This window comes from Primulina huaijiensis, chromosome 2, assembly GCF_012295235.1.
Source record: "Primulina huaijiensis isolate GDHJ02 chromosome 2, ASM1229523v2, whole genome shotgun sequence".
NCBI lineage: Eukaryota > Viridiplantae > Streptophyta > Magnoliopsida > Lamiales > Gesneriaceae > Primulina > Primulina huaijiensis.
Window position 1 is genome coordinate 4,927,391 of NC_133307.1, and position 24,011 is coordinate 4,951,401.

Genomic DNA, 24,011 nt, shown 5'->3' on the forward strand with positions numbered 1-24,011 from the left:
ATTATATATATTTAATGCAAATTACATGAAGCTCAGTGGATAGAGTATTTGTTTCTTAATTATCAAATATTTTTCACTCATGTAAGTCTTTTGTGCTAGACCTTATCTTCTGTTAGGAGGAATAGGCATGTCATGGTTACAATCAATATAACTCATTATATAACATATGCTATGAAAATGAATTTAACCAGATCGGAATATAGATTGCGAACATGTCATTTGTGATTGATTATATAACAAATGCTTATTTCCGATTATACCTGTTAAACAAATATTGATTATTTCGTCTCGTATGTTTTTTTTTAGATTTATTCTATTTTTTCATACATGTGTTTAATGCATGTATTTTTTGAATAATTTTTACAAACGATACTTGTTTGAGTAAAGTATAGCACGATTTGAAACACTAACTATAGGAAACGATTTCTTCAAGTCGCTAAAACGTTGGAATATAACTCAAAATAAGAATAATGTGATCTTAAGGAAATATAAAACCATACCCATGACCTAAACAAATATGCATTCAATAAAATTATGTATCAAATCAAATGATCAAATATCATAATCAGATTATAAAAGAAAATAAAATTTTCGTTGAAATGCAAAATTTTATGATATCATAATAAAATAAAATAGATATTCGTATAATCCACAAGTGGTCATGCAACGACCCGACCCGACCCGACCCACTATGCGCTATAAAATCTGCTCCGAGAGCATGGAGGGTTACATGTGACGATATTGCAATTCTCCTCGTATGTAGTCAAAACCCCCGATAATTCAAGGCCAACTTTACTGCTGTAAGTCGCAAATTTTCTTGCTTCATTTGGATTGACTCCTGCAATTCAGCTATTATTTGCTCTGATATGTGAACATAGTCAGTGTGCTCATGCGTCATTGAATGCTTAGTCGTACAAAAAAATCAGTTTTTTTTTTAAATAAAGCTGATGATTAGATCCTGTGAATACGGCTCCTGTTGAATTCTTGTATGTATTTATATGCTAAAGTTCGAATCTTTTTCCTAAAAGAATAGAAGAATGTAATTTTAGTGCGTAAAAAATTGTTCGTATCGGTGGTTTTTCATTTCTGAAACATGTGGGTTGGACTGGTTTTTCATTTGGGAAAATGTGTGGGTTTAGAGTGGTTGGATTTACTTATACGTTATACCAAGGAATTGGCATAAATTTTTTTTGTAATACTGCAAACAGAAGGTTCTGTGTTTACGGCTCTAAAATATTTGGATGGCAGTGCCGTGGAGCCTTTTGGTCTGGAGAATATCCTTCATTCTAACTGGTCTAAACTTGTAGTAAGATAGATGGATGTGAATGATGTAAGTTGAATGAGTGCAAGATTGATTTGGAATATTTTGTGGCACTGAGTCACTCTGTGTTTTACTTTTAGATTCCTTTTGTTAATTTTAATTTTCTGAGTGCCTTTTTCACGCCATTGGACACAATGATTTGATGATCAATGAACATGACGAGAAGGTATTAGCATTAGAAGTTATATTAGGAATAGAAATGCAAGTTTTTTTTATCCATATACGTTGTAGGAGAGAGTGAGAGAATCCATCAGAAGGGGAATGTAGATATATTGGAATAAAACACGTGTATTTTCGTATTTGAAAAATTAAATCAAGTTATCCCATTTTGAAAACCTCAGACGTATGTAAGATGTGATGACCAATACTAATTTTCAACTGAATGGCTTTTATTTTGTTTATGTGGTTTAACTGTGCGTCAAGATAAGTGGAATTTGCTGCCTATAAAATATTATTATTAACCTCTTTGTCTCTATGTTTCAACTCTGATTAATCATCTGAAGTTTGAACTGTCAGATTTGTAAATTTAATTGTGCAGCTCGTGTTTTTGTTATTAAATTTGTTTTCCACGTGTTTGCCCCTTTAATCTTTTTGAGCCAAAAATCACGTGTTTTCCCCATGTAACTTTTTTGAGACAAATTTTCCTTTTCTGTTATGTTATATAAATTTAACTATTCAATTTTAATGATAGCACCACTTTAATGATAGATTTTTTTTTTCTAGTTCATGGCCTTTGGCCAACATAGACACAAATTGTTTTCTCAACCATCTTTATTTGTCAAATTTGTAGAGCCTTGTTATCATGTGTGTATTTCCGTATGACCTTTCATTATTTCCCAAATTATTTGATGGATTACACAAGGTGTCCCAAGATTAGATCATACCTTATTGACCAAATCAGTTTACGATCCGCGCAGGTTGCCCAAGGATTCAACCTTACCTTATTTTCCAATCATTTTAAGAATTGCACTTGTTGGTCTATTATTCAACCTTGCCGTATTTACCAAATTAAGAATTGATCAAGAATTGGAATCTCGCTATAACGGTAAGGATGGAATTATAATTGTAAAATAACAAATTTACCATCAAAGGTTTCCCGAGTATGAGGATTGATAGATAAGGCGAAGATCACAAAGGAAAAAGAGGAGATGAATTAACATCCGCTTAAAGAAGTCTGACTCTAGAAGGGATACCAAATTATTCAATAAAGGTCCTTTTGAAGAACATTAAATAGGGACAATTTCCCGAAAATATAGCATCCAAGTTGTGGGAAATGTTACCAGGGTGAATGGGCACGCTTCACGCATTAGGGATGATGAATTTTGGGATAAACAACATTGGGTCTACTTTGTGGTGACGAATGGCTCATAATTGGGGATTTAATGCAATTGAACCTTTTGATAAAACGTCAAACAGTGTTAAGATCAGTGGGATTATAAGATCATTTGATGAATTAATTAGTGAATTGGAGATAAGCAATTCCCCACTTTATAACGCACACTTTACCTGGTATGGTTTAAGTAGTGTTCGTATTTGTTATAGGCTTGACCATTTTTTATATGTTCTCTAGTTATTTAGAATGTGTTGTTTAATAGGCATGGTGCTACCTTTTAAGTGTATGTCTAACCATAGTAATTGTATCCCATAGTTGTCAAAAGCGCAAGGCACATTAAAGCACTCAAGTGTCCCAAGGCTTCAGCGCAAAGCGAAGCAAGCGTTCTTTACGAAAGTCACATGCAATAAACAAAATACTCTAAAAAATAAAAATAAATTCATTTTTTAAAAAAAAATGAAACATAAGATATCAAATATTGAAATTATCAGCATCCTCGTTTTTCAAATATCAATCAAATATGAAAATGCGAGAACAAATGGCTGAGATGACACAAGGATAGAGGTGATGGGGGTACAAGCCGTCGCTATGTTGGGGTTTATGTGTTTTTTTTGGGTAAACAGAGAAGAAATATCACTTTAAAATGAAATTTCACCTCTATCCGAATTTTTTTGGAAAATGCCTTTCTCTAAAGCACAAAAAAACACAGGCTTAATGGAAGTCGTGCGCTTTGAAGTAATGCGCTTCGCTGCGCTTTTGACAACTATGTTGTATCCTAATCCACCAATTTGGGCCCCAAACTCTTGGATTTAAGTTCGGCTGGAAAGAGATAGAGTCTGTAGCTTGTCTAACCAGCGTACAAGTTTGTGTAGAAACTTGAGAATCCCAAGGATTAGATTATACTTAGAAGTAAAATGCTTGCCCGTATCAAAATTTAGAAAAGTGAAAGATATATTATTTTATTGGAAATAGAGGTTGGTAAAAAGTGTAGCTTGCATTGGAAGGAATCCAGTTGGATGGTAATGGAACGAGTTAACATATATTGAACACTAAGCAGTAAAAATGAAGTCCAAATTTAGTTGTGCTGTGAATAGTCACGACTCACGCGAACCTGAAACTATTACATTAGGTTGATAAAAGCTGCTAATCCTCGGAACATGGGGAGCTCATGATGTAAGATATAGTGAAGAATTTCGTACAAACAAAATCATATACATACTCACTGACAGAAGTTGGATTTCCCTGAAACCTAAGAATTAGTTAATGTGAAATTAGCTATTTAAGGATGATTAGCCTTATCACTAGCTTGTACTAAATAATTGCTAAGCCCAATTAAAGGAAGTAATGAAGGGTAGAGTACTCAAGCTTAAGGAGAGCTTTAATAGATAGATAGTATTCTGGATATGGTATGTGTGGAACAAAACGATTGTGGATTATATAACTAAAGAACACCTTGCAAAAGCTGAGAAAATAGATATTAGGGCGTATCTGGTCATCTTTGAATGATGAATCACTTGTGACCAATCAGAAAAAAATTAGGGTAGAGAGAATATTGTTTTTATAGTTTTTGTTTACTCTTGTTGTGAGTGTCGTGAATTAGATGATAATGGTCGGTAAAAGAGTGAACAATGACTTTAGAATGTATGGAAATTGGAAGATAGAAGGTGAAGGTTTTCATTTGCAGTACATTGCCGGCCTTTTGCTTTCTTGACGAAAATGAGAAGAATCTATGTACTTTTGATGCTGGCTCATGGAAATTGAAAGATCGATGGTGAAGGTTGCATGAAAATGAGAAGAACCTGTGTAATTTTGATGCTTATTCTATGAGGTAATCTTTTGTAAGGTTGAAGAATGAGTCGAATTTGTAACTTTGTAACAATGTGGTATGCTTAGTTGGTTTCTGGCAAGTCAAATTCACGTGTCTCCCATTAGAAGGAATTCCATGGAGCTCGACCTTTTGGGAAACTGTTAGGAACTCAAACCACAGATACAAAGAAACTATAATTTCATTCACTAAAACAGAAAATTACACCAGAAATGATCAATTCTCACAAGGAGAATGACCCCTAGAGCAGAAAATACTCTAAGAGAATAAATTTGTCTCTGCCTAGCATTGCTAGAAACAACCGTAACAAAATACACATCTCTATCCAAATAACTACCCTATACCCCTTTTTATTCTCATGCACAAGATAACTAACATCATCCCATTTAATTCTAACACATATTTATTATATATTTTCTATTTGAATCCAGCCCATTATCACTACTACCCATAAAAGCCCATAACATAAACATTAGTTGAAGCAGCGAAATGATTGGGTGAATGGAGGATAGCTTTTATTTCTTTAATAAATAAGATCTCTTGGATTAGATAGGTTTTTTCTTCACTTTCTCCCAGTATTCTTCACGTCCATAATCTAGATGCTTGTAAGAGCGACAAATAATTATAAGATCTCACATAATCTCTTTGGTAAAGATTTTAAAGGAAATTGTGTTCACTTAGTTTTTCCTGTAAATGTTAACATCTACATGAAATTTAATATGTTTGGAAGAGAAAAAATACAAAATATTGCAGAAGTTAGTGATAGTAACTACTATTTTGAGCTGTGGAAAGAAGAAACAAGGGTAATTTTGAATGAACAATGGAGATGAAACTCTTTTTGTGAGAAAATCAACAGTTTGCAACTTTGGCACCACTATACAAAGATATTGAAGGATTGCTATTTAGCTGACTTCTAATTGGATGATGACCTATACAAGTTTAAGTCATCAACTATGTACTTTGTATGTGTAACATTTAGGAATTTAGGTTGCCATTAAAATCTTTGAATGGTTTGGATGTCTTGTCCTCCTATCATACATTTCTATGCTGATTTCGTATTCGATTATCATCAATTAAAAAGTATACATGATTTGTCTGTATATTCAGTTTTCTCAATGCTCATTACTATGTAAGTGGTTTGCTAGAAGATATTGCATTTGACTACTTTGTTTGTAATCTTCATGTTGATTTTAGCTCTTGCCATACTTTGCAGTAGCTACCGTTTTCTCGGGGTGAGTTCTTCGGAATGTCTGGTCAGGTGACACCTTCTAAGAGGCCAAATGAGCGGTCTCTTTCAGAGGTCAATGTTAGAAGGAAATGGCGAAAATCAGCAGCACTAGGTTCTGATCACACACCTTCTAGAGGATCTTCTGCTAGAAACATTATACGGTTTCTTTTCCCTGCTTCCAAAATTGGCATTGTCATTGGCAAAGGTGGTAGCAATATAGCTCAAATACGTCTGGAAACTGGAGCAATGGTCCATGTTGAGGAAATTGTGCCTGGATGTGATGAAAGAGTCGTCGTTATAGCTGGGCCGGACAAGGACAAGGACAAGGACGCGAATAGCGAAGTTGTGAGCGAACAGGTTAAGCCTGATGATGGTGAGGAGACAAAAATCACTGAGTCGGGTGATGATCCAGATGGTGAGCAGACAAAAATCTCTGATTCTGGTGATAATCCAGATGAACATGGGGAAACTAATGAAGACAAGCTGTCTGTTCCGGTTGACCATTCTCAAGCGGAGAAGGAAAATGAGACTTCAGCCGTTCAGAAAGCTTTGTTGGTTGTGTTTGATAAATTGATTGATGGATTGCCAGTGACAGATGAAGAAAGCAATAAGCAGGCTTCATCTGTTGTTAGGTTACTTGTCTTCTCCAGTCAAGTAGGCTGCCTGTTAGGGAAAGCTGGCAGCGTCATTAAACAAATGTCATCTGAAAGTGGGGCGCAGATTCGGATTCTTCCAAAGGACAAACTACCTTCCTGTGCATCTTCTTTTGATGAACTCGTCCAGGTAATTCTAAGTACTTCTGTTTTTCTTTAGATATTACTATGTAAAGACTGTTTGATGATCACTCAGTGAACTATTTCGGCAGCACTTGTAGCAGTTGTCAATGCTTGACACTTAATTTGAGCATCAGCTTTACCTAGGAAGTGTGTCTTTGTAATTATTTTACCTTTCTATAGAGAAACCTCTTGGTACTGTTGTCTTATGTTCATTTACATTATGTGAAGGGACTAAAAACACATGGATTATGACCAACTGAATCTTTAATGAAATGAGTGAGTTGCATTCTTGGATTAAATAAGGTTTGGAATAGATTTAGTATTGATTTGATGAATTGATATGCTTTCAAAACTGTGGCAGATATCCGGAAACATTGATGCTGTTAGGAAAGCTCTTCAATCTGTATCCCAGCAATTGCTTCATTGTTTTCTTCGTGATGAGGACTCTCTTTCGGCCAATGTTAGTGGTCCATCATCTCATTCCTCTGGTCTTTCTAGGCAGGAAAGATTTCCATCTTCCAACCGTCCATTTCATGGACATGGACCGCCTTTTTCTCATGGATTTCATGATGCTGGGGTCAGTATTCCTGGCAGAATGAATCTTCCTCCTGAAATCCTGAGCTTCCGGTTGTTGTGTAGCGGTGAGAAGGTAGGCGGGGTAATTGGAAAGGGAGGTTCTATAGTGAAGACAGTTCAACATGAAACTGGTTGTGAGATCAAGGTCCTTGATGGTGTGGGTGATTCAGAGGATCGCATAATAGTTATATCTGGCCCAGCTGTATGAGTTTTTTTAACTTGGTTTTGTGTGTTTTTTTCTCTGCCAGTTCTAACAGATTGTATATATTAATAAATTGCAACCTTTGAACTCCATTAAATGCAGCACCCCAATGATGGAATATCTGCCCCCCAAGAGGCACTACTTCAAGTACAATCCAGAATATTTAGAGCCGCCCCTGAGAACAAAGAGAAAGTTATGATAGCCAAACTCCTTGTCGCCTCTAATCAAATTGGTTGTCTCCTTGGAAAGGGTGGCTCTGTTATTTCTGAGATGAGGAAGTCAACTGGAGCTTATATCCGTATATTGGGTAAAGACCAGATCCCAAACTGTGCTTCAGAAAATGAAGAAGTAGTTCAGGTATAACTGCAATGCATGATGTTGATATTTGGGCTGCCATTTCTTGAGAGTTGCATATCATATTCTTGTTACATTGTGATGTAGATGTGGCACAATATTTTGGCATCTTACATCCGTGTTATAATACAATGAAGAATAGGATTTTTCAGGTATTTTTCTTGCATTAATTGTTCTGTAGGTAAATGGGGACTTTGAAGTAGTTCAAGAAGCTCTATTGCAAATAACAACAAGGTTGAGAAATCATTTTTTTCGAGATGCATTTCCACCACTGAGTCACCCTCCCAATCCCGCATTTATGGACCAAGTGATGCCTCCATTTCCATCGTACATGGGAAGGAGGGAGTTCTCACCTCCTGGATCGTTCTCTGCTAGAGGTCCAGCGTTTAACAACTTTGATGGTCCTGGTGGTCCACCTCAACATGGTGGTTTTGATCCGCTTGACGATCGCCCACCTTTTGCACATGATTTTCCCAGACCATGGGGGCCTCCGGTAAATACCTTTATGTCATAGCTTTGTAGCAAACTTGCAAGATAAAACTTTATCTTTTCCAATCATGCCATCTGCATTCAAGTTATTGCACAGAAACTTAAATATTGTTTTTTTGCCTTGCCCTAATTCTAAAGCTGACATTCATTTGCTGTGGTATTCCACGAAAAAGATGGAACTTGCTCATGTTCTTGCTTTCCTGTTGTGCAGGGACCTGTTCAAGGTCCTGGCTCTATGGGATTCCCAAACTATCCAGGAGCTCCTCCAAGAAGACTTGGTGGATTTCCAGGGTTTGTCCTTCTAAATTGTCACAAATAATCTACTCGCCTAATTTCTCGTGGATTCTAATTTGGAGTTTTTTTTTATTCACCAAGTAGAGGACATCAGCCAGCTATTATCACAAGCACGAGTGTGGAAGTTGTTGTGCCTCGCTTTGTTGTTCCTGCAATCTATGGAGAGGATGGTGGATGTCTGAGACAAATTCTCGAGGTATGCATGTTAATACGGCCTGTGTTTCCCACTTTATTGTTTATTTTCTCTTGTCTTGTATGTTATTTGTGAATAAGGCCTAAGGAGGTTTGTTCTCAAACTCCTTTTGAAATAGAGTGCTCTCTAAGCTTAGTCAAAGTAATTGCACTTCTCAGGGAGAAAAGTAAGTAATCAAATAAGTGTCTTGTCCTTCCAGATATCCGAAGCTAAAATAATCATCTCTGATTCAATGCCCGGGGCAACGGAAACCATGATTAGAATATCCGGGACACCAGAACAGGCAAATGCTGCACAGAGTCTCATTCAAGCTTTTGTAATGAGTGAGACTGAAGGATCTTGAACAGTGATAAGATGGTGTTTCCCTGGCTCATATTGACTGCAAATGCTTTTATCACAAAGATTGTTTTTGGCAGTCCATTTCTGCATCTTTCTTATATATAATATATACTTGGCAAAAAAATGGAGGCTCTACTTCAAATTGGTAAGAATTTGAGGGAGCTCTATGATTTAGCTAAGTAATCGATCTTTTGTTATCGGACACATGGATAGGGCCCCTAGACTGTTCGTTTGGTATTGATGTAGATCGAGCTGAAAACTAGTGCAAAAATCCCAATCTTTGCAAGCTGTAGATCATCTATTTCTTCGTTGATGTGGATGAGCTATTTGTAGAGTTTGTTTTGGTTTGGAGTGTTGGTACTTTTTTTTTTGTTTGTCCACTCATTTTTTTCCCTGGAGGGGTGTCAAATTTAATTTCTCAAATTCAATTGAGGGGGTCAAAATAAGATACGACTCACCAACCCGAAAAAAATGATCGGTTGGGTTGGGTTTGGATCAACCCGGTTTTTTTTTAAAAAAAACATATAATGAATAAATATTACTTAAATTTTTATATACTGCATGTCTAAAAAAGTATTTATTGTATATTTATATCGTAAATTTTCATAATTTAATATTTATATTGAACATTTTTTATTTTTTAATCAATTGTTTATTTGATTTAGTAAATTTGTTTTATTTTTTTATAATTGGACTTTCACATTTAAATCATATATATGAGAAAGATTTTGTTATTATTATTATTTTTTGAATTTTATTTAATTTTTTTAAAAAAGATTAAAATAAATCGGGTTGATTCGGGTTCGGGTTGAGAGTTTTCGGGTTCGGATTGAACATTTTTTGAATAGTACTATTGATCAATTCGACTTAATCCACCCGAATTGACATCCCACCCGAATTGACATTCCTAAATTCAATCCAGATTTTTGAACCTATGATAGTGAGATCTAATACCACCTCTGTTTTCGTTTTTGATCAACAATTTAGGAATCCAGTTGAAAATTTAAAATTCTTTCGACTTTACATCAACATACTTGAGACGTGTACAGATGAGTAAAGGCCAGCTTAATATCTAATAACACCATCATTGTTTGAGAATAACAAATTTTACGTGGGTCGAGCATCGGTCTCAACCAATAATAACCCTTGGAGTTGCAGTGAGTAATATCTCCAACCGTAGAATCTCATTAAGACATTAATCATTCATATGTTGGTAAAAATTTGTATGAGGCGGTCTCACGGGTTTCATTTTGTGAGACGGATCTCTTATTTGGATCATCCATGAAAAAATATTACTTTTTATGCTAAGAATATTACTTTTTATTGTGAATATCGGTAGGGTTGATCCGTCTCACAGATAAAGATTCGTGATACCGTATCACAAGAGACTTATTCTCATAAGTTCTATTCTAAGTCGATCACTACACATCCAACAAAACAAAAACATTGGGCCCCACCATTGCATAGCAAAGGTGGTGTAGTTTCAATGTATCCTTATAGACCTCACACGTGAAAATAAATATGAATAATTGGACTCGATATTAAGTTATCCTATAAGTTACCTCACAAAACCATATGAATCTTGCTTATGTAATTTTCATGACCTCTGATAAATGAGCATCTGGATATGTCAATATTTTATGTTTTAGGTTATGCAAAAATATATACCAAAAGAGTGTTGTACTATGGGATCCATACATAATAAGATCATCATGTTATAAAATACTAGTACAAAAGACTCATGACTGAGTTTTGAAAGGCTTGTATTTCTTCACTTCTTGCGCAAGCCCTTGTACGGATCCAGCAGCTGCGACCAGAGACACGAACAAGCAAGCCCAAGTCAGTATCTTTAGCCATATCCATGTGAAGGAATACTTTGGTATCTTGGCCTGTGATATGTAGATTTCTATCGGAAAATACACCGTCAACGGATAGAAAGATGCAGCCCCGATCAAGCTCAAGAAATCATTGAAAAATGGGAATATCATGGCAACCACGGCTGTTACTATAACGTACACTGTTCGCCACAACAATCGAAAGAAGCTGATATGGTATGGCCCGACTAATGGGATGTTTATCGCATGTTCTGTTGTGATGAACTTGTTTTCCGGCCATTTCGTGTTGCATAGTTTCTCCACGAACCCGAATATCGGTTGCGCAAAGACCTGTTTCATGATTTAATCAGCTGTCAAAAATTCCATTTTGGTAGGAAAATTTATATATGAACATGTTACATGAAAAAGCATCTGAATCCAGTCGGGGATTTTACCTGATAAGCGCCTACGAGGTGAATGACAATGCAAATATTAGCAAAATCTATCAGCCAAAAAGGCTCATAGAACCCGAAACCAGTGAGGAAATTGCCCGGTGCGTTGTTCCCGAAGGCGGCATACCCGACGCAGCCGCACAACATGTAGAACAATGTTGTGGTAGATACTCCCACAAACGAAGCTTTCTTCATTACCTTGTTCTCTGGGATCTCTGATCTTATTGTGTCCTAAAAATTTACATTAAAATATAGCATGAAAATAACGAGGACCTCATGAAAATCCATATTTTGAAATTTTTTGTAATATTATACTATCGTGAATACATTTTTCAAGAGGCAAAGAGTCGGAATACTGAAAAAATACCAATCACGTTTACAATAAGTAAATATTACCTTTTTACAGCCTGCCACAATAATTTTCTAAGCTAATACAGTGAATAAAACACGACGTTTAAACTGCCGTACGATTTAAAAAAATTTGAATTTCACTATTACCACTAGCTATAGTTCTTGGTAAAGTAGTAAGCAATTTAAACATGACGCGATTTTTGTGTGATTTAAACTGTTATCACCAACTATAGTTTTTGATAATGACGCAAACGTTTAGTCCTACAACCTCGTTTGTAACATCTCTAAACAACAATAATTAATCTATTATTTACTTTATATAACTTAATATCATTATAAAATAAAATACCAGGCACAAAAAAATTTATCTCCATAAATATTTATTTATTGTAAATAAAAAAATATATAGAGAAAGAATTTGATATCATAACTACTGTCAAAAAAATATTTAAATTAATATAAAAGTGGATTTAAAAATTATTTGAATGGGTTAAATCGCAGAATTCGATATCATAAATTCGAAATCTATCGTTTCAAATTCATCAACCAAATGTACCTTTAGTCAATTTATTACATATTCTTCGAAAAGAAATTGCGATCATATATAGAATAATATTGTTAATTGAATATTGTCAAAACATAAAAATTGAGTTAACAAAAAAATATTGTATTTTGAGTGTAATGATAAATAAAAAAATATATATTTCGGACAAATAGAATAATAATATATAATTTAACGGTTACCTTCTTTATAGGTATCGTTTTTTCATATTTTATTGTATTGTTTTTAGTTCGTTTTTGCATATTTGATATGTTGAGTCTACATTTTATTCATTCCTAGTCATAATTGGTGCATATGGTCGTTTCCTCACGTGTGTAAAGAAGCAAAATAATGAAGTTCAGATGAAAAGCTGAAGATCTGGATAGAACATGTCGCGCTAGGGCGGTGTTTTCTCATGACCACGCAAGCGCGAGAGCATGAAAATCAAGACCTTGATTTGTGCTAGGTGCGCTAGCGCGGTACTTTAATTTATTACCACCCCAATGCAAGTTGATTAAGCAAAATTCAGGATTGGAACAGAGTTGCTCGCACTAGACTAGGGCACTAATTTGTTACCGCCCCAGCTCGCCCGAAAGAAGTTTCAAAGACGAGGACAATGAAAGTCGCGCTTGGGCGGTAATTTAGACAGCCCCATCGACTCAAGAAGGAAATTTTTTTGCATGGATTTTTGAAGATTGAATTTTATTCTTGAGCACACTTGATTATGTTATTGGTTTTTATTGTATTTTTGGAGCATGATCAACTTCGAAGTCAATTTATTTGTTATCATCGAGACAGATAGCAGATATTATAACATGTTAGGGTAACATAATGCATTGATCTACAACTTACATAGACCATACGAAATTGGGTACATGTTGATAATCATAGACAGAAACTCGAAATCTAGAAGATTCCAAAGTTCGTTAATGTAATCTAAGACAAAGACATTTGATTATTGTATGTTGTTGAATTAGTTTAATATAGCTCGACAGAATATAATGATAGTTTAAGGAATCACGTAAAAAACATGACTTAAAAAATTAAAATCAATCATTAGAGAAGATCAAGAGGTAGGTTAACCGAAATCCAAACAATTTTTTGTTTATCATTTGAATTGTATTATTTATATTACATTTGTTTCATCCTTTTATTTCAGTATTAATTTACCTTATTAATTAATTCTCTTATCGTTGTAATTAACCAAAGATTGCGTTTAAGGTAAATTTCCCATATATCAATCTATGTAGAAAAATACTCTTAATTGATACATTATATTAAAACTTTATCCATAAACTTTCAGTAATATCGAGCAGCTTAGAAAAATTTAATTATTATAAATTATTGTATTAAAAAAGCTCGATAATATTTTATATCCTTTTGACTCATGCATGGAAACATCCAAGTGGCTGGGCCTATATCTAATTTATTGCATGATTATGAGGATTATATTAAAATTTCTAATTTTTTTTATATATTTGAAAAAACATAAAAAATTTAAGTTATATTAGTTATTATATTTAAAATATTTTAATTAATTTTTATATAATAATAATATGTATTAGCAAATATACTAAGTAATAGAGCTATCAAAAACAGCTAGACTCGTAGAATCTACTCGTCCCCCGAATAAAATAGGTGAGATGAGCAGACAATTTATTGATCCAAAAATTACATGTCAGTTTGTCGGGACAAATTTCATAGAAAATTGGTATTATTCGTGAGACGAGCTTTCTCTACCACATAAAATAGACGAATTAAGTCAATAATTTTATAACCCGAGAAAAATGACGAGTTACGACGAGTTATAAGTCACCCTCCTCTGCCTGTTTTATTAGTGCTACTAGGAGTTGAAGAGTGTGCCAATCTATTTTTCGTGATTCGTGTATAAATCTTTTCATCTCGATGAGAACATTAAAGTAATAAATATTTAGCCATTTATTAAATAAAAATTATATTTTTCATGATATTTCTTTGAATTTCATGTATATTGATAAATCAACATGTTCTCAACAAATTATTATTATAAAAATTTAAAACTATGGGTTAGAATAATTATTAGTTAACGTAATAATTCTATTTTTCCTTATAAAAATTCCAATAATATCGTAGTATTTTGAATTTCTTAGAATAATAATTATTAAAAAAATATTTAAAATAGAAAGTGATAATACCTGGATTTCAATAAGAACAGTAGAATAAGCATAAGCAAATGCAATGTCTCCAATGGCTTGAAAGCTTCTCCAAACCTTTTCTGAACCAGCCACGTCCACTCCTACACTTGTCCCCGTTACACTAGTCCTCACATGTGCACCGCCTACACACGTCGTGACATGACATCATATATTACTTACTATCGACTCGACTCGCTTTGTGTGATCAAATGTCCGAATTAACTATATTCAAAGTTTCTGGTCTTAGTCGATTCTTTTCTCACTTTAAGTTTTCGTCGTGACATGACATCAGATATTACTTACTTACGATCAACTCGACTCGCTTTGTGTGATCAAGTGTTGTTTATAAGTACATGTATATATAACTTACCTGCAACCCTAGCAATGGAGAGGCCAACTCCAATGGTGGAGTAAGCAAATGACATTACGGCTGCCACAATTGAGAGCCACCAAAGCTTGTGGAAATTTGGTATTTGGCTAAGAACTAATTGGATTGCTGCAAATATGATCATGAATGGGTAGTTCGATATCGAGCACCTTGCGTGATCGTGCCCGTGTCTATGGAAACAATTCGACCTCTTCACCGCTCTAAAATCAAAATATTCAAAATGATTATATATACTATGGTAAACCAATATATGATCAATTCTACACATAAAAAATATTTAATTTTTCTTATATAATGTCATAAAAAAAAAATTTGCTTACACCATACTAATTGATGCAGTGATTGTGTATCCAATGGTGACACCAACAAGATTGCCGTACTGAGCCAGCCCACATAGCTGAACTTTCAAACCGCCTACAAAAAAAAAGTATTATTATTATTATTATAATGATAATTTAATTAAAAAAAAGTGCTAAAAATCAATAATTCGATGCGAGACGAAATATAATTCTACCATAAAATTTTAATCTAATATTATAAAAAANAAAAATCAATAAATTCGATGCGAGACGAAATATAATTCTACCATAAAATTTAAATCTAATATTATAAAAAAATATTTAAAATTTTATAAACATGAAATATGACTTTTTTCCCCCAAATCCTCAGTCATGCTTCGACTCATCAATGACCCATTAAGACTAAAGTAATAATTTTATTCAACTTTCTCATTACTAATGATTTGTTAGGCATTTGGCAACTATATTTTATTTTATTTGAAAAAATAAAAAGAAAATGAATGTTCTATATCTGTGATATAATTTGATATGATTCATAATTATATTGAAAAAAATATTTTTTAAATAAAAAATTATTTTTTTATAAACGATAATATCACAAAATTGTTACGTGAAATTTGAATTTTCATTGAATTTGCATGACCTATAATCAAAGATTGTTACGGAACCAAAAAACACTTGACGTACGCGTCATTATTAATAGCTGCTGGGGGATTGCCTGACTACATTAATTTATTGGGAATTGAAACCAAAAAACTTAAGGAAAAAAAAACACGATCATATCATAAATAAAAGTGTCCGTTTTCAAAACAAAAGTAAAAGTTTTCCAGAAATTATTATAATTTCTACCATAAAAAAAATATTTTTCATAAAAATCAATCTTTCACATAATCTAAAGAACACACAAATTAAAGATTTTAATAAATACACACACATATTATATTATATTATATTATATAGTAATAAAGTACCTAAATGAGCACGAACAACATCCATGTAAGTGTAGTTTCTAGCGCCGTTCACGGGACCCGGCGCCCGGTATCCGTCGGCGAGCAGAGTCGAAGTGTAGTAGGTGATAAACGAGAATGCCATCAGCACCGCCGGCCCCGCCACCCACCCCAGCTGCGCAATCGCCCACGCCAGAGACAGCACGCCGGACCCTATCACCGCCGTCACTATGTGGGCGCTCGCAGTCACCAGTGTCCCTTCAGTTCAAATACTTCATCACACCCCCAAATCAAAATCTAAACCCACCCAAAAAAAAAAGAAAACACAACAACACTCACACACACACACACAAACACATATATATATACAGGAGAGTGTATGTATATGTACCAGTTCTTCTGGGTCGGCCATCGTCGTCGAGAAACTTGGATGGTTGAGATTGTGGGGTTTGTTCTATGACCATGGAGTGTTTGTTGAAATCTTTGCCGTCGGCCATTTTTGGGTTGTGGAATTAATTTGGGCTATGAAAATGAAGGGATAATATAAGGTGGGAGGGAGGGTGCAACGATATTTGGAGTGAAATTAGATTAATGTAACAAAGTCAAAGTTTTAAGAATAATTGTTGGAGAATGGATGATGGTAATAATAGTACACAAGACAAAACAAGGCACGTGAAAACATTTGTGTACAAGCATATAACAGAAATTTGTGCGAGACGATCTCACGGGTTTCTTTTATTTGGGTCATTCATGAAAAAATATTATTTTTTATGATAATTAAGAGTATTACTTTTTATTGTGAATATCGATAGAGTTGACCCCTCTCACAGATAAAGATTCATGAGACCGTCTCACAATAGACCTACTATATATATATATTGAGACTCAATAATTGTTCTTGTTAGAAGAGTTGTGACTCGATTATATAATATATTATATTAATTTTAAAATATATAACTTAAATCAAAACGAAATTGTTAAGGCATATTAGTATTCTTGCAAGAGATGTTACATGTGCATGAATTATGTTTTTGAGCTTTAATCTACACTATTGGTGTTTTTGGAAATTTGGAGTAATAAAAAACTCAAAAATTCCCTCATTTTCATGGTCAATTTATTTGTGTTAAATTGTCATGATTATATCTTGAAAATATTCAAAATGTTATAGTGATATTGATGATATATTTCAATGTAGAGTCAAATGTGACCTAACAAGATCTAGTAATTAATAAAGTAATGATTAAATATATTTATGCTTATTACTTTTATTCACATTTTCTTTTTCAACTTTTGGGCAGCCACAAATTTTGGCATTTTGGAAGGTAATTGAAAGCCATTGAAAGTGAGGGATTGATAATGGCTAGGAAAAAAAACAAAAACAAAAAAAAAGTTCCCATTTTTGACATTTGTTTTTTTTCGAGGTCGGTTTTTAATCTCATCACTGCTACAATTATTAATAATTCATGTAGTACGGCTATTTCAGTTTTATTTTATTAATTTTTCAGAAAATTAAACATTTTTCCTCTAAAAATATTTGAATCTTTTGATATTTTCTCTTTGCTCAATATTGTTATAAATATTGTTATAACATTATTTAAACCAATCAAAATTCAAATAATTTGTGAGCCCCGACTTACAATATCATTATTATTTTGTATTTTTAGTAACGAAAACATGTATGATTCTTGATTAAAAAAATATTAATTCAATAGTAATTTCATGATCTTGTTAGTCCAACCATTTCATTTTTTTCTCAATTTTCATCGTATTCGTAGTTGTATAATCATATATCTGAAATTTACAATAAATAGAAAGAAAATAGAAATTTGGTCTTTGAAGATAGTGAGGAAATAAAATGATCTTAATCATCATATATATTTATAACAAGTCAAACGGTAACTTGTATATGCAGGAATTTAATATGAGATGTCATTTATCAATAGTAGCATATAGTACGAAAATATCTTGTCAAGTTATATGCAATGACTGTTCAGGACTTTGAAGTGAATATTGTGAGCTAAAAAGGTGGCTCCCATCAATATTTGGTGTATCACTTTTCCTTATATATTCAAGTCGGATCCTTATAATCGATCATTTACGAGCCCAATGAAACTCATATTTATGGATCGAAGTCATGATGTTCAAATAAACCATATATCAAAGTTTAAACTAGTTGTTCATTGGACTCATTTTCTGGATTGAAGTCGTGTTGTCCAGTGGACCTAGTACATAGGCCGCTGTACAAGGCTCTAGTCATTCTGTTAGTAATCGATCGGTAACCAGTCATGAACCAATAACAATCCAGAAAGTCAAATATGCAGTACAATATTCTCAATAGATTGAGAAATGAACAATATGAAAGTTTACTGTATACTCTTGACTGAATATCGAAAGGGTCCTAACTGAAGAAAAATAGTAGTGAACTCACAATAAGAACTTCACCTTGGTAGCTTGCATTTTCTTCCTGATTTCAGTCGCAAGCCAAGATAATTTTCTAAACATAATTTGAGTGATTTTATATTGATTAGAACCGATAGTGCGTGGTAATATCTTTAAAATCATTTTCATGCCAAACTCGTGTCGGGTAATTTTGTTTAGGACTTTAGAAATTCATATTAATTAAAATACAAGTCCAAAAACTACCAAAATTTCTAAATAGTGCAGAAGTGGTCGGTAATCGGAAAATCAATAATCGTGTCGGCTCATGCGATATTTCCAGTGCATGTCCGGACCTCCGGCCACCACGCGTAGCCGGAATTTTTACAAGGAGCTCGTATCTTCCTTCTCTTCAACTTTTATTTAAAAAAAACATTTTGAAATTCCGAACTGATCTTACCTAGATTTTACATTTGTAAACTAGGAATTATTTTTTACAAATTTTATTCTTAAACCGAATTAAAAACCGTTAAAAAAAAAAACAAACAAACTAGAAGAACTACCTTAGAACTAGTTTTCTAGAAATTTTTCAGAAACTATTCTTCATTGTTTCGAATTTTCTGGGACGATTCCGTTTGTGATCTTGTTTCACCTCCAGCCCACGATGTTGTTTGGTTGGAAGAGAAGTTTTGTGATCCCTCTCTTTTTTCTCTATAGCCACAAATTTCAAAGGATTTTTCAACGATGAGATAAATCATACGAGATCTTTTTATATGCAATGTGAAATGAGGTGAGTCCCTACACATAGTCAAATATTGCCCTAACTTGATGATACCTATTTGCTATTAAAATTAATTATCATTAGTAGAATTTTTGGTTTTTACTTCACCACTGATTACTTCGACGATTATTAATTATGAAGTAATATATACCAATCAACTTCGGTAATAACACCGGTGAAATAAAACATTATTTTTAACTTCAAATTTTAAAAAACATGGGCTTCACTTCTAATTTTTTGTAACATTTTACTTCGATAGAGTTGTTTTGATTAAGTAAAAAATTAAAAAAATTTAAAATTTATATTTACTGATGTAAAAAAATGAACCATACTTAACTTTTAATTTTCCTTAATTACTTTGTAAAAGATGAACCGATAGCTAACTTTTAATCTCCCTCGATTTTTATTTCCCTTCACAAATTAAGCGGGAGTGGAAAATTGTAGCGCCTAAAATCTGAAATAATCACTAGACCGCGAATTAGAAAAAAAAATTTAAAAATTTTATTTTATTTGAAAGGGAGGCTAAAATGCTAATTTTATTTACTTAATTAAATTAATACACTTTTTAAATTTAGTCAAACAACTTTAAAAGTCTAATATATACATATATAGGTCCAAAACTCACCCCATAAGCCTAATCACGTAGAAACAGGAGAAGAAAAAGAAAACAGAATAGTGAGGAGCGGCTAGGGTTCTAGGGTGAAGGACCAGGTCTTGAACGTTATTTTGAGGGTTTTAAACGTGGTCGTGGTAACTTCTCTTTGACGAAATCGCCTCCAATCTATCTACGCAAAAAATATATAAAAATATAAGGTAAGTTTTAACCGTTCGTTTGACGTATCGATGAAAACATATTATTTCCTTCATTGGTTCATGTTTGGTTTAAAGATCGATGAGATTTACGAGTTTTTAAAATAAGTATGATTTTCGCTTCTTGGCATATCGATGATTTCATACTACTCTTCGATTTGTTCATGTTTTTGATGAAAAGCGATGCAATTTTTTTCCTTTAAACGAGAATATGTTATATTTATATGCGGATTAAAAACATGAGGAGTGTGTACATGTGGAAGATTGAACGGGCCAAATACTTCGCTAATTTCTTGGATACGACTTTGGTTATAATGCGAAGTAAAATAGTACCCTATTACTTCACATGCGTCTATTTCGACAATTATCTACCTATGACTTCATTGAATATGCGAAGTAAATCAAGGAAATTCTACTAGTGTATTAACAGAAATGTTCATTAATTAATGTAATATTTTAATCTCTAAATTATTTTTATTCAAAGGGTAAATTGTAGATAAATCCTCAAACCCCAACTCAAATTTATTCTAACTCTCTACACCTAAAAAACTTTGTACAAACTCCCTAAAAAGATAAAAATGACAAAAATACCCTTATAAGTGTAAATTCTAATGATTGATTTTATAGGACCAGAAATGATATCAGAGCCTTGGTAAAATTATTTCAAACATAAAAATTTATTATTACTGAGTAATTAAATGTTTGAGGAGGAGAATTATCTCAATTAACATGAATTCGAACTCAAGTTCGAGATTAAATATTTACAGGACTTATTCCAGAACTTAGGAATATTTGAAACAGGAACATCTAACCAATGTTAGATATCAAGAAAACAAGAGAACTCAACAGAGTCCTAATGTAAACTTATGATTCAAAATAACAGGTTCCTAGAAATAGTACTGGATTCCTCTAAACTCTCTAGAGATCTTAGAGAAATTCAAAAGACGATACAAACTTATGACAATATGCTATATTATGTACCACAAAATGTGGAAAAAATCCTTGTAAACCAGGAAGAAATTCTTGAAATATTAAAGTATATTCGAACAACACTTCAAAACCTAGAACAACATGAACCAAGTTCTAGTAAAAGGACTTCAGAAAGAAGGTTACCACCATCATTTGGTACTGAACCCTTATTACATAAAAAAAAAGGAGGGCCAAAGTAATATCAAAACCTTTAACTGAAGAAGAAAAGATGATCAATCTAATTAAAACAGTCTCAAAAAAAGAAATTAATTTGATGACAACTTTAGAAAGGATTGGTCTAGAGGCTCCAAGAGCTTGCAGAATCTTTTGCAAATCTCAAGGTAGTAGATCTAAAGATGAACACAACTTAGGGTGAACAACCCACAATAACCTGGTCATCTTCGTAGGAACCATCAAGAGAAAGTGTGGGATCTCATATTATAAATATGATAGAATCTCAACCAGACTTTTATACTTGTGGAGAATCGCACCCAGTGGGAATGAGGTCAAGGAAGAATCAAATTCCTTTGCACCAGACACCCTATGGGAAATCTGTTTTAGAACTTATACATCTTTATGGGGTTATGCTTAACCTAGATGTATTAGATTTCAAAAACAGAGAAGATCTCATAGATGATTGGACATTCGCTATGAGAATCGCAGCAGGTACACTCGATCTCAATAGAGAATGATTCATTAAACTATTGAAAATGAGTCTTATGAGATCAATTAAAATTGCTTGGGACATGACTTCGGTACAAACCAAAGAATCAGTCCTAGCAAGAGAATCTCTTAATGAGATAGCCGGAAGAATGGCTACCCTTTTAAGGCACAATTTATAGGATTAGATTATTTCAACAGTCAAGATACGAAGAAGAAAAAAAAATATACTCAAAAAGAAGAAAAAGAAATATACTCAACCTCTGTATAGCCTTGAATTACATGATATATGTTTAGTGGATGAATATATTATGTTATTCACTAAATATAGATGGAATTCAGGAGTCGAAGAAGATATAGCAATGCAACTCTTATTCGCCAAAATGCCAAGTCCCTGGACAGAAATGCTCATAAGAGAATATGTAGCAGGGGATTCAAATACCCCTAGCATAAGTGTTAAGTAGGGATCATCTCTAGATGACTCGGCTGAAACAAAAATTGAAACTCCAGATCCTTATCTCGAGTCCTCAAGTCAACCCTTCACCTCGGGGATTGAAGAGAAAAAGATCAACCTTAGACCTAATACTGACAAGGATAAATCTAAGGTTGGTACTAATGAAGCTACAATTTCTCTATTACAGGTATATCAACAAAACTGGGAGAAATTGAAAACAAGAGTGGGCATTAACCCAGCCACAATCAGGGTTGATGTCTCAGGAAAATATCCTAGGGTATGGATGAAACCAAATTCATATCCAAATGAAGTTAAAGCTTGGTATGAATTTGGGGTTCTTGCCTCGGTTTATACTACATCTCCTAGCTTCCTCGAAATTTCAGGACTCCCTAAATGGATTCAGGAAGCGGTTCATGAGCCATGGGCGAATAATGATTATTTGTCCAGAGGAAACATTCTGGAGCTATGCTTCTTTAGTACAGCACCAGAACCAGCATGGAAAGGCTCACACGAGCCTTTTATTTTATCAAGTTAAGGAGGCCAGATACAAATGTTCAGAAATTTATCAAAGATCCTCCGTCAGAAGAAACACCCCTTGTTGTTTCAATAACTGAAGATGAAATTTCTACAAGAAGATCATGTGGTTTATGGGTCCGTCTAACTGAGATGGAAAAAGTCAAGTTTCCGTTTAAATTTTATCATAATTCGGTAAACGGATCATTCATGTTAAATACTATGACAGGAAAAACTACAAGTTTTGCAGAAGATCTATTTGAAAATAAAAGAAATATTTTGTGGAATAGCAAGCTGTCGGGGAGTAAAAAAACTCGTCGGAAATTCTGCAACATGGCTCATGTGGGAAGATGGTCGGAACAGATCTGCCCAAAATTCCCAAATCAAAAGGAGCCAGAATTTGGCAAAGGTTTCAGACCTAGATCAGACAAAAAACATCTTGCAGAAACATGACCAAATGGTGAAGGACTACAACCACGTTTTCTTCGGGGACACCAAAAGTTTAAGATTCCTCGAGAAAAATAAGTGGACATGTGACTACCATCACTTTTCCTTAAGGATAACAAAAGTCAAAAGATTCCCCGACAAGAGTTAGTGGGCATGTGATAAACCCAATGAAGGACCAAGAAAACTTGAACCCAAACAATTATAAATAAAAGAGTTAATGGGAACAAGAAAATCACACAAGATTTAAACCGAAATTTGGAAACAAAGAAAAAATGTACGTTACATATCTTAAGGTTTCCAAGAGACAGATTAAAACAATAAGAAAGCAGCTGATGAATTTTAAAGATCTCTACAAACTGTTAAAATAAGAAGGGAACGAGATCTCAGCTGATATAATACAGACACATATCTACTGGTTATGCCATGAGATAAAATCAGAAGAACAAGCTATTTCTAGATTAATGATCTAGAAAAAATCAAGAAAAGGTGGAGAGACCATTCAACTACCCACTCAACCCACTCAAGAGATAGTGCCAAAACACAACTTGATGTCAATAAAGAAAAGCTATGGCAAGAGTATGAAGTCCGTAAATCAAATCCGCAAGGGACTTCTATAAATAAAAAGACAGAAGGAAGATGAAGACATCATTCAACCTCTTCATTTTCTTTCAAAAACATTGTAATATTTTCTTTCTAATTTATGTGTGTTTCAACTTCGGCTACTATAAGTAGCTAAACAAGTTTCTCCTCCTCTACAGGAGGTTACTAAGTAATAAGATTTTGTATATTTGAATAAAAGAACCAAGGCTTTTGCCCCTCTCATGTATTAATTTCAAATTGCACTACTTTACTATACACCCTGAGGTAGGAAGCGAAACAGGGTTGTGCTAAGTGCTGTTGAAGGAATCTGCGTTAGGAACCATTGTTGCGACTGCGTGGTTAGGCTACGAGGAGCAGTATATAAAACCTGTTGGATATAACCCGACGACACTCTGGTAAAAAAGGTAAACTGTTTAATTTATTATACGGAAGCATAATACGTCAATTATAAAAAAAATCGATTATTTGAGCATGATATATAGGATGAAAACTTTGCGTATATATA

The 24,011-nt window shown here is 33.6% G+C and overlaps 2 protein-coding genes across 4 annotated transcripts; one reads left to right on the plus strand and one right to left on the minus strand.

Annotated features, from left to right (window-relative positions):
• Window positions 1-667: 667 nt before the first annotated feature.
• LOC140965514 (RNA-binding KH domain-containing protein RCF3-like) lies at window positions 668-9,281 on the plus strand. 2 transcript variants are annotated; one of them, XM_073425573.1, is made up of 8 exons: window positions 668-800; window positions 5,693-6,490; window positions 6,845-7,261; window positions 7,364-7,618; window positions 7,797-8,108; window positions 8,316-8,395; window positions 8,480-8,594; window positions 8,791-9,281. In XM_073425573.1, the coding sequence occupies exons 2-8, from the start codon at window positions 5,726-5,728 to the stop codon at window positions 8,932-8,934; spliced, it is 2,088 nt and encodes a 695-aa protein (XP_073281674.1). In that variant the 5' UTR covers window positions 668-800; window positions 5,693-5,725; the 3' UTR covers window positions 8,935-9,281. The 2 variants fall into 2 exon arrangements, with proteins under 2 accessions (XP_073281674.1, XP_073281682.1); XM_073425581.1 differs by having other exon boundaries at window positions 8,483-8,594.
• A 1,159-nt stretch (window positions 9,282-10,440) lies between these two features.
• Window positions 10,441-16,513, minus strand: LOC140965526 (amino acid permease 6). 2 transcript variants are annotated; one of them, XM_073425586.1, is made up of 7 exons: window positions 16,288-16,513; window positions 15,921-16,154; window positions 14,971-15,064; window positions 14,633-14,850; window positions 14,263-14,405; window positions 11,200-11,427; window positions 10,441-11,095 (listed from the first exon to the last, which is right to left on the minus strand). In XM_073425586.1, exons 1-7 carry the CDS (start codon window positions 16,391-16,393, stop codon window positions 10,670-10,672), a joined length of 1,449 nt encoding a protein of 482 aa, XP_073281687.1. In that variant the 5' UTR covers window positions 16,394-16,513; the 3' UTR covers window positions 10,441-10,669. The 2 variants fall into 2 exon arrangements, with proteins under 2 accessions (XP_073281687.1, XP_073281697.1); XM_073425596.1 differs by having other exon boundaries at window positions 15,921-16,168; window positions 16,288-16,425.
• Between the last annotated feature and the right edge of the window lie 7,498 nt (window positions 16,514-24,011).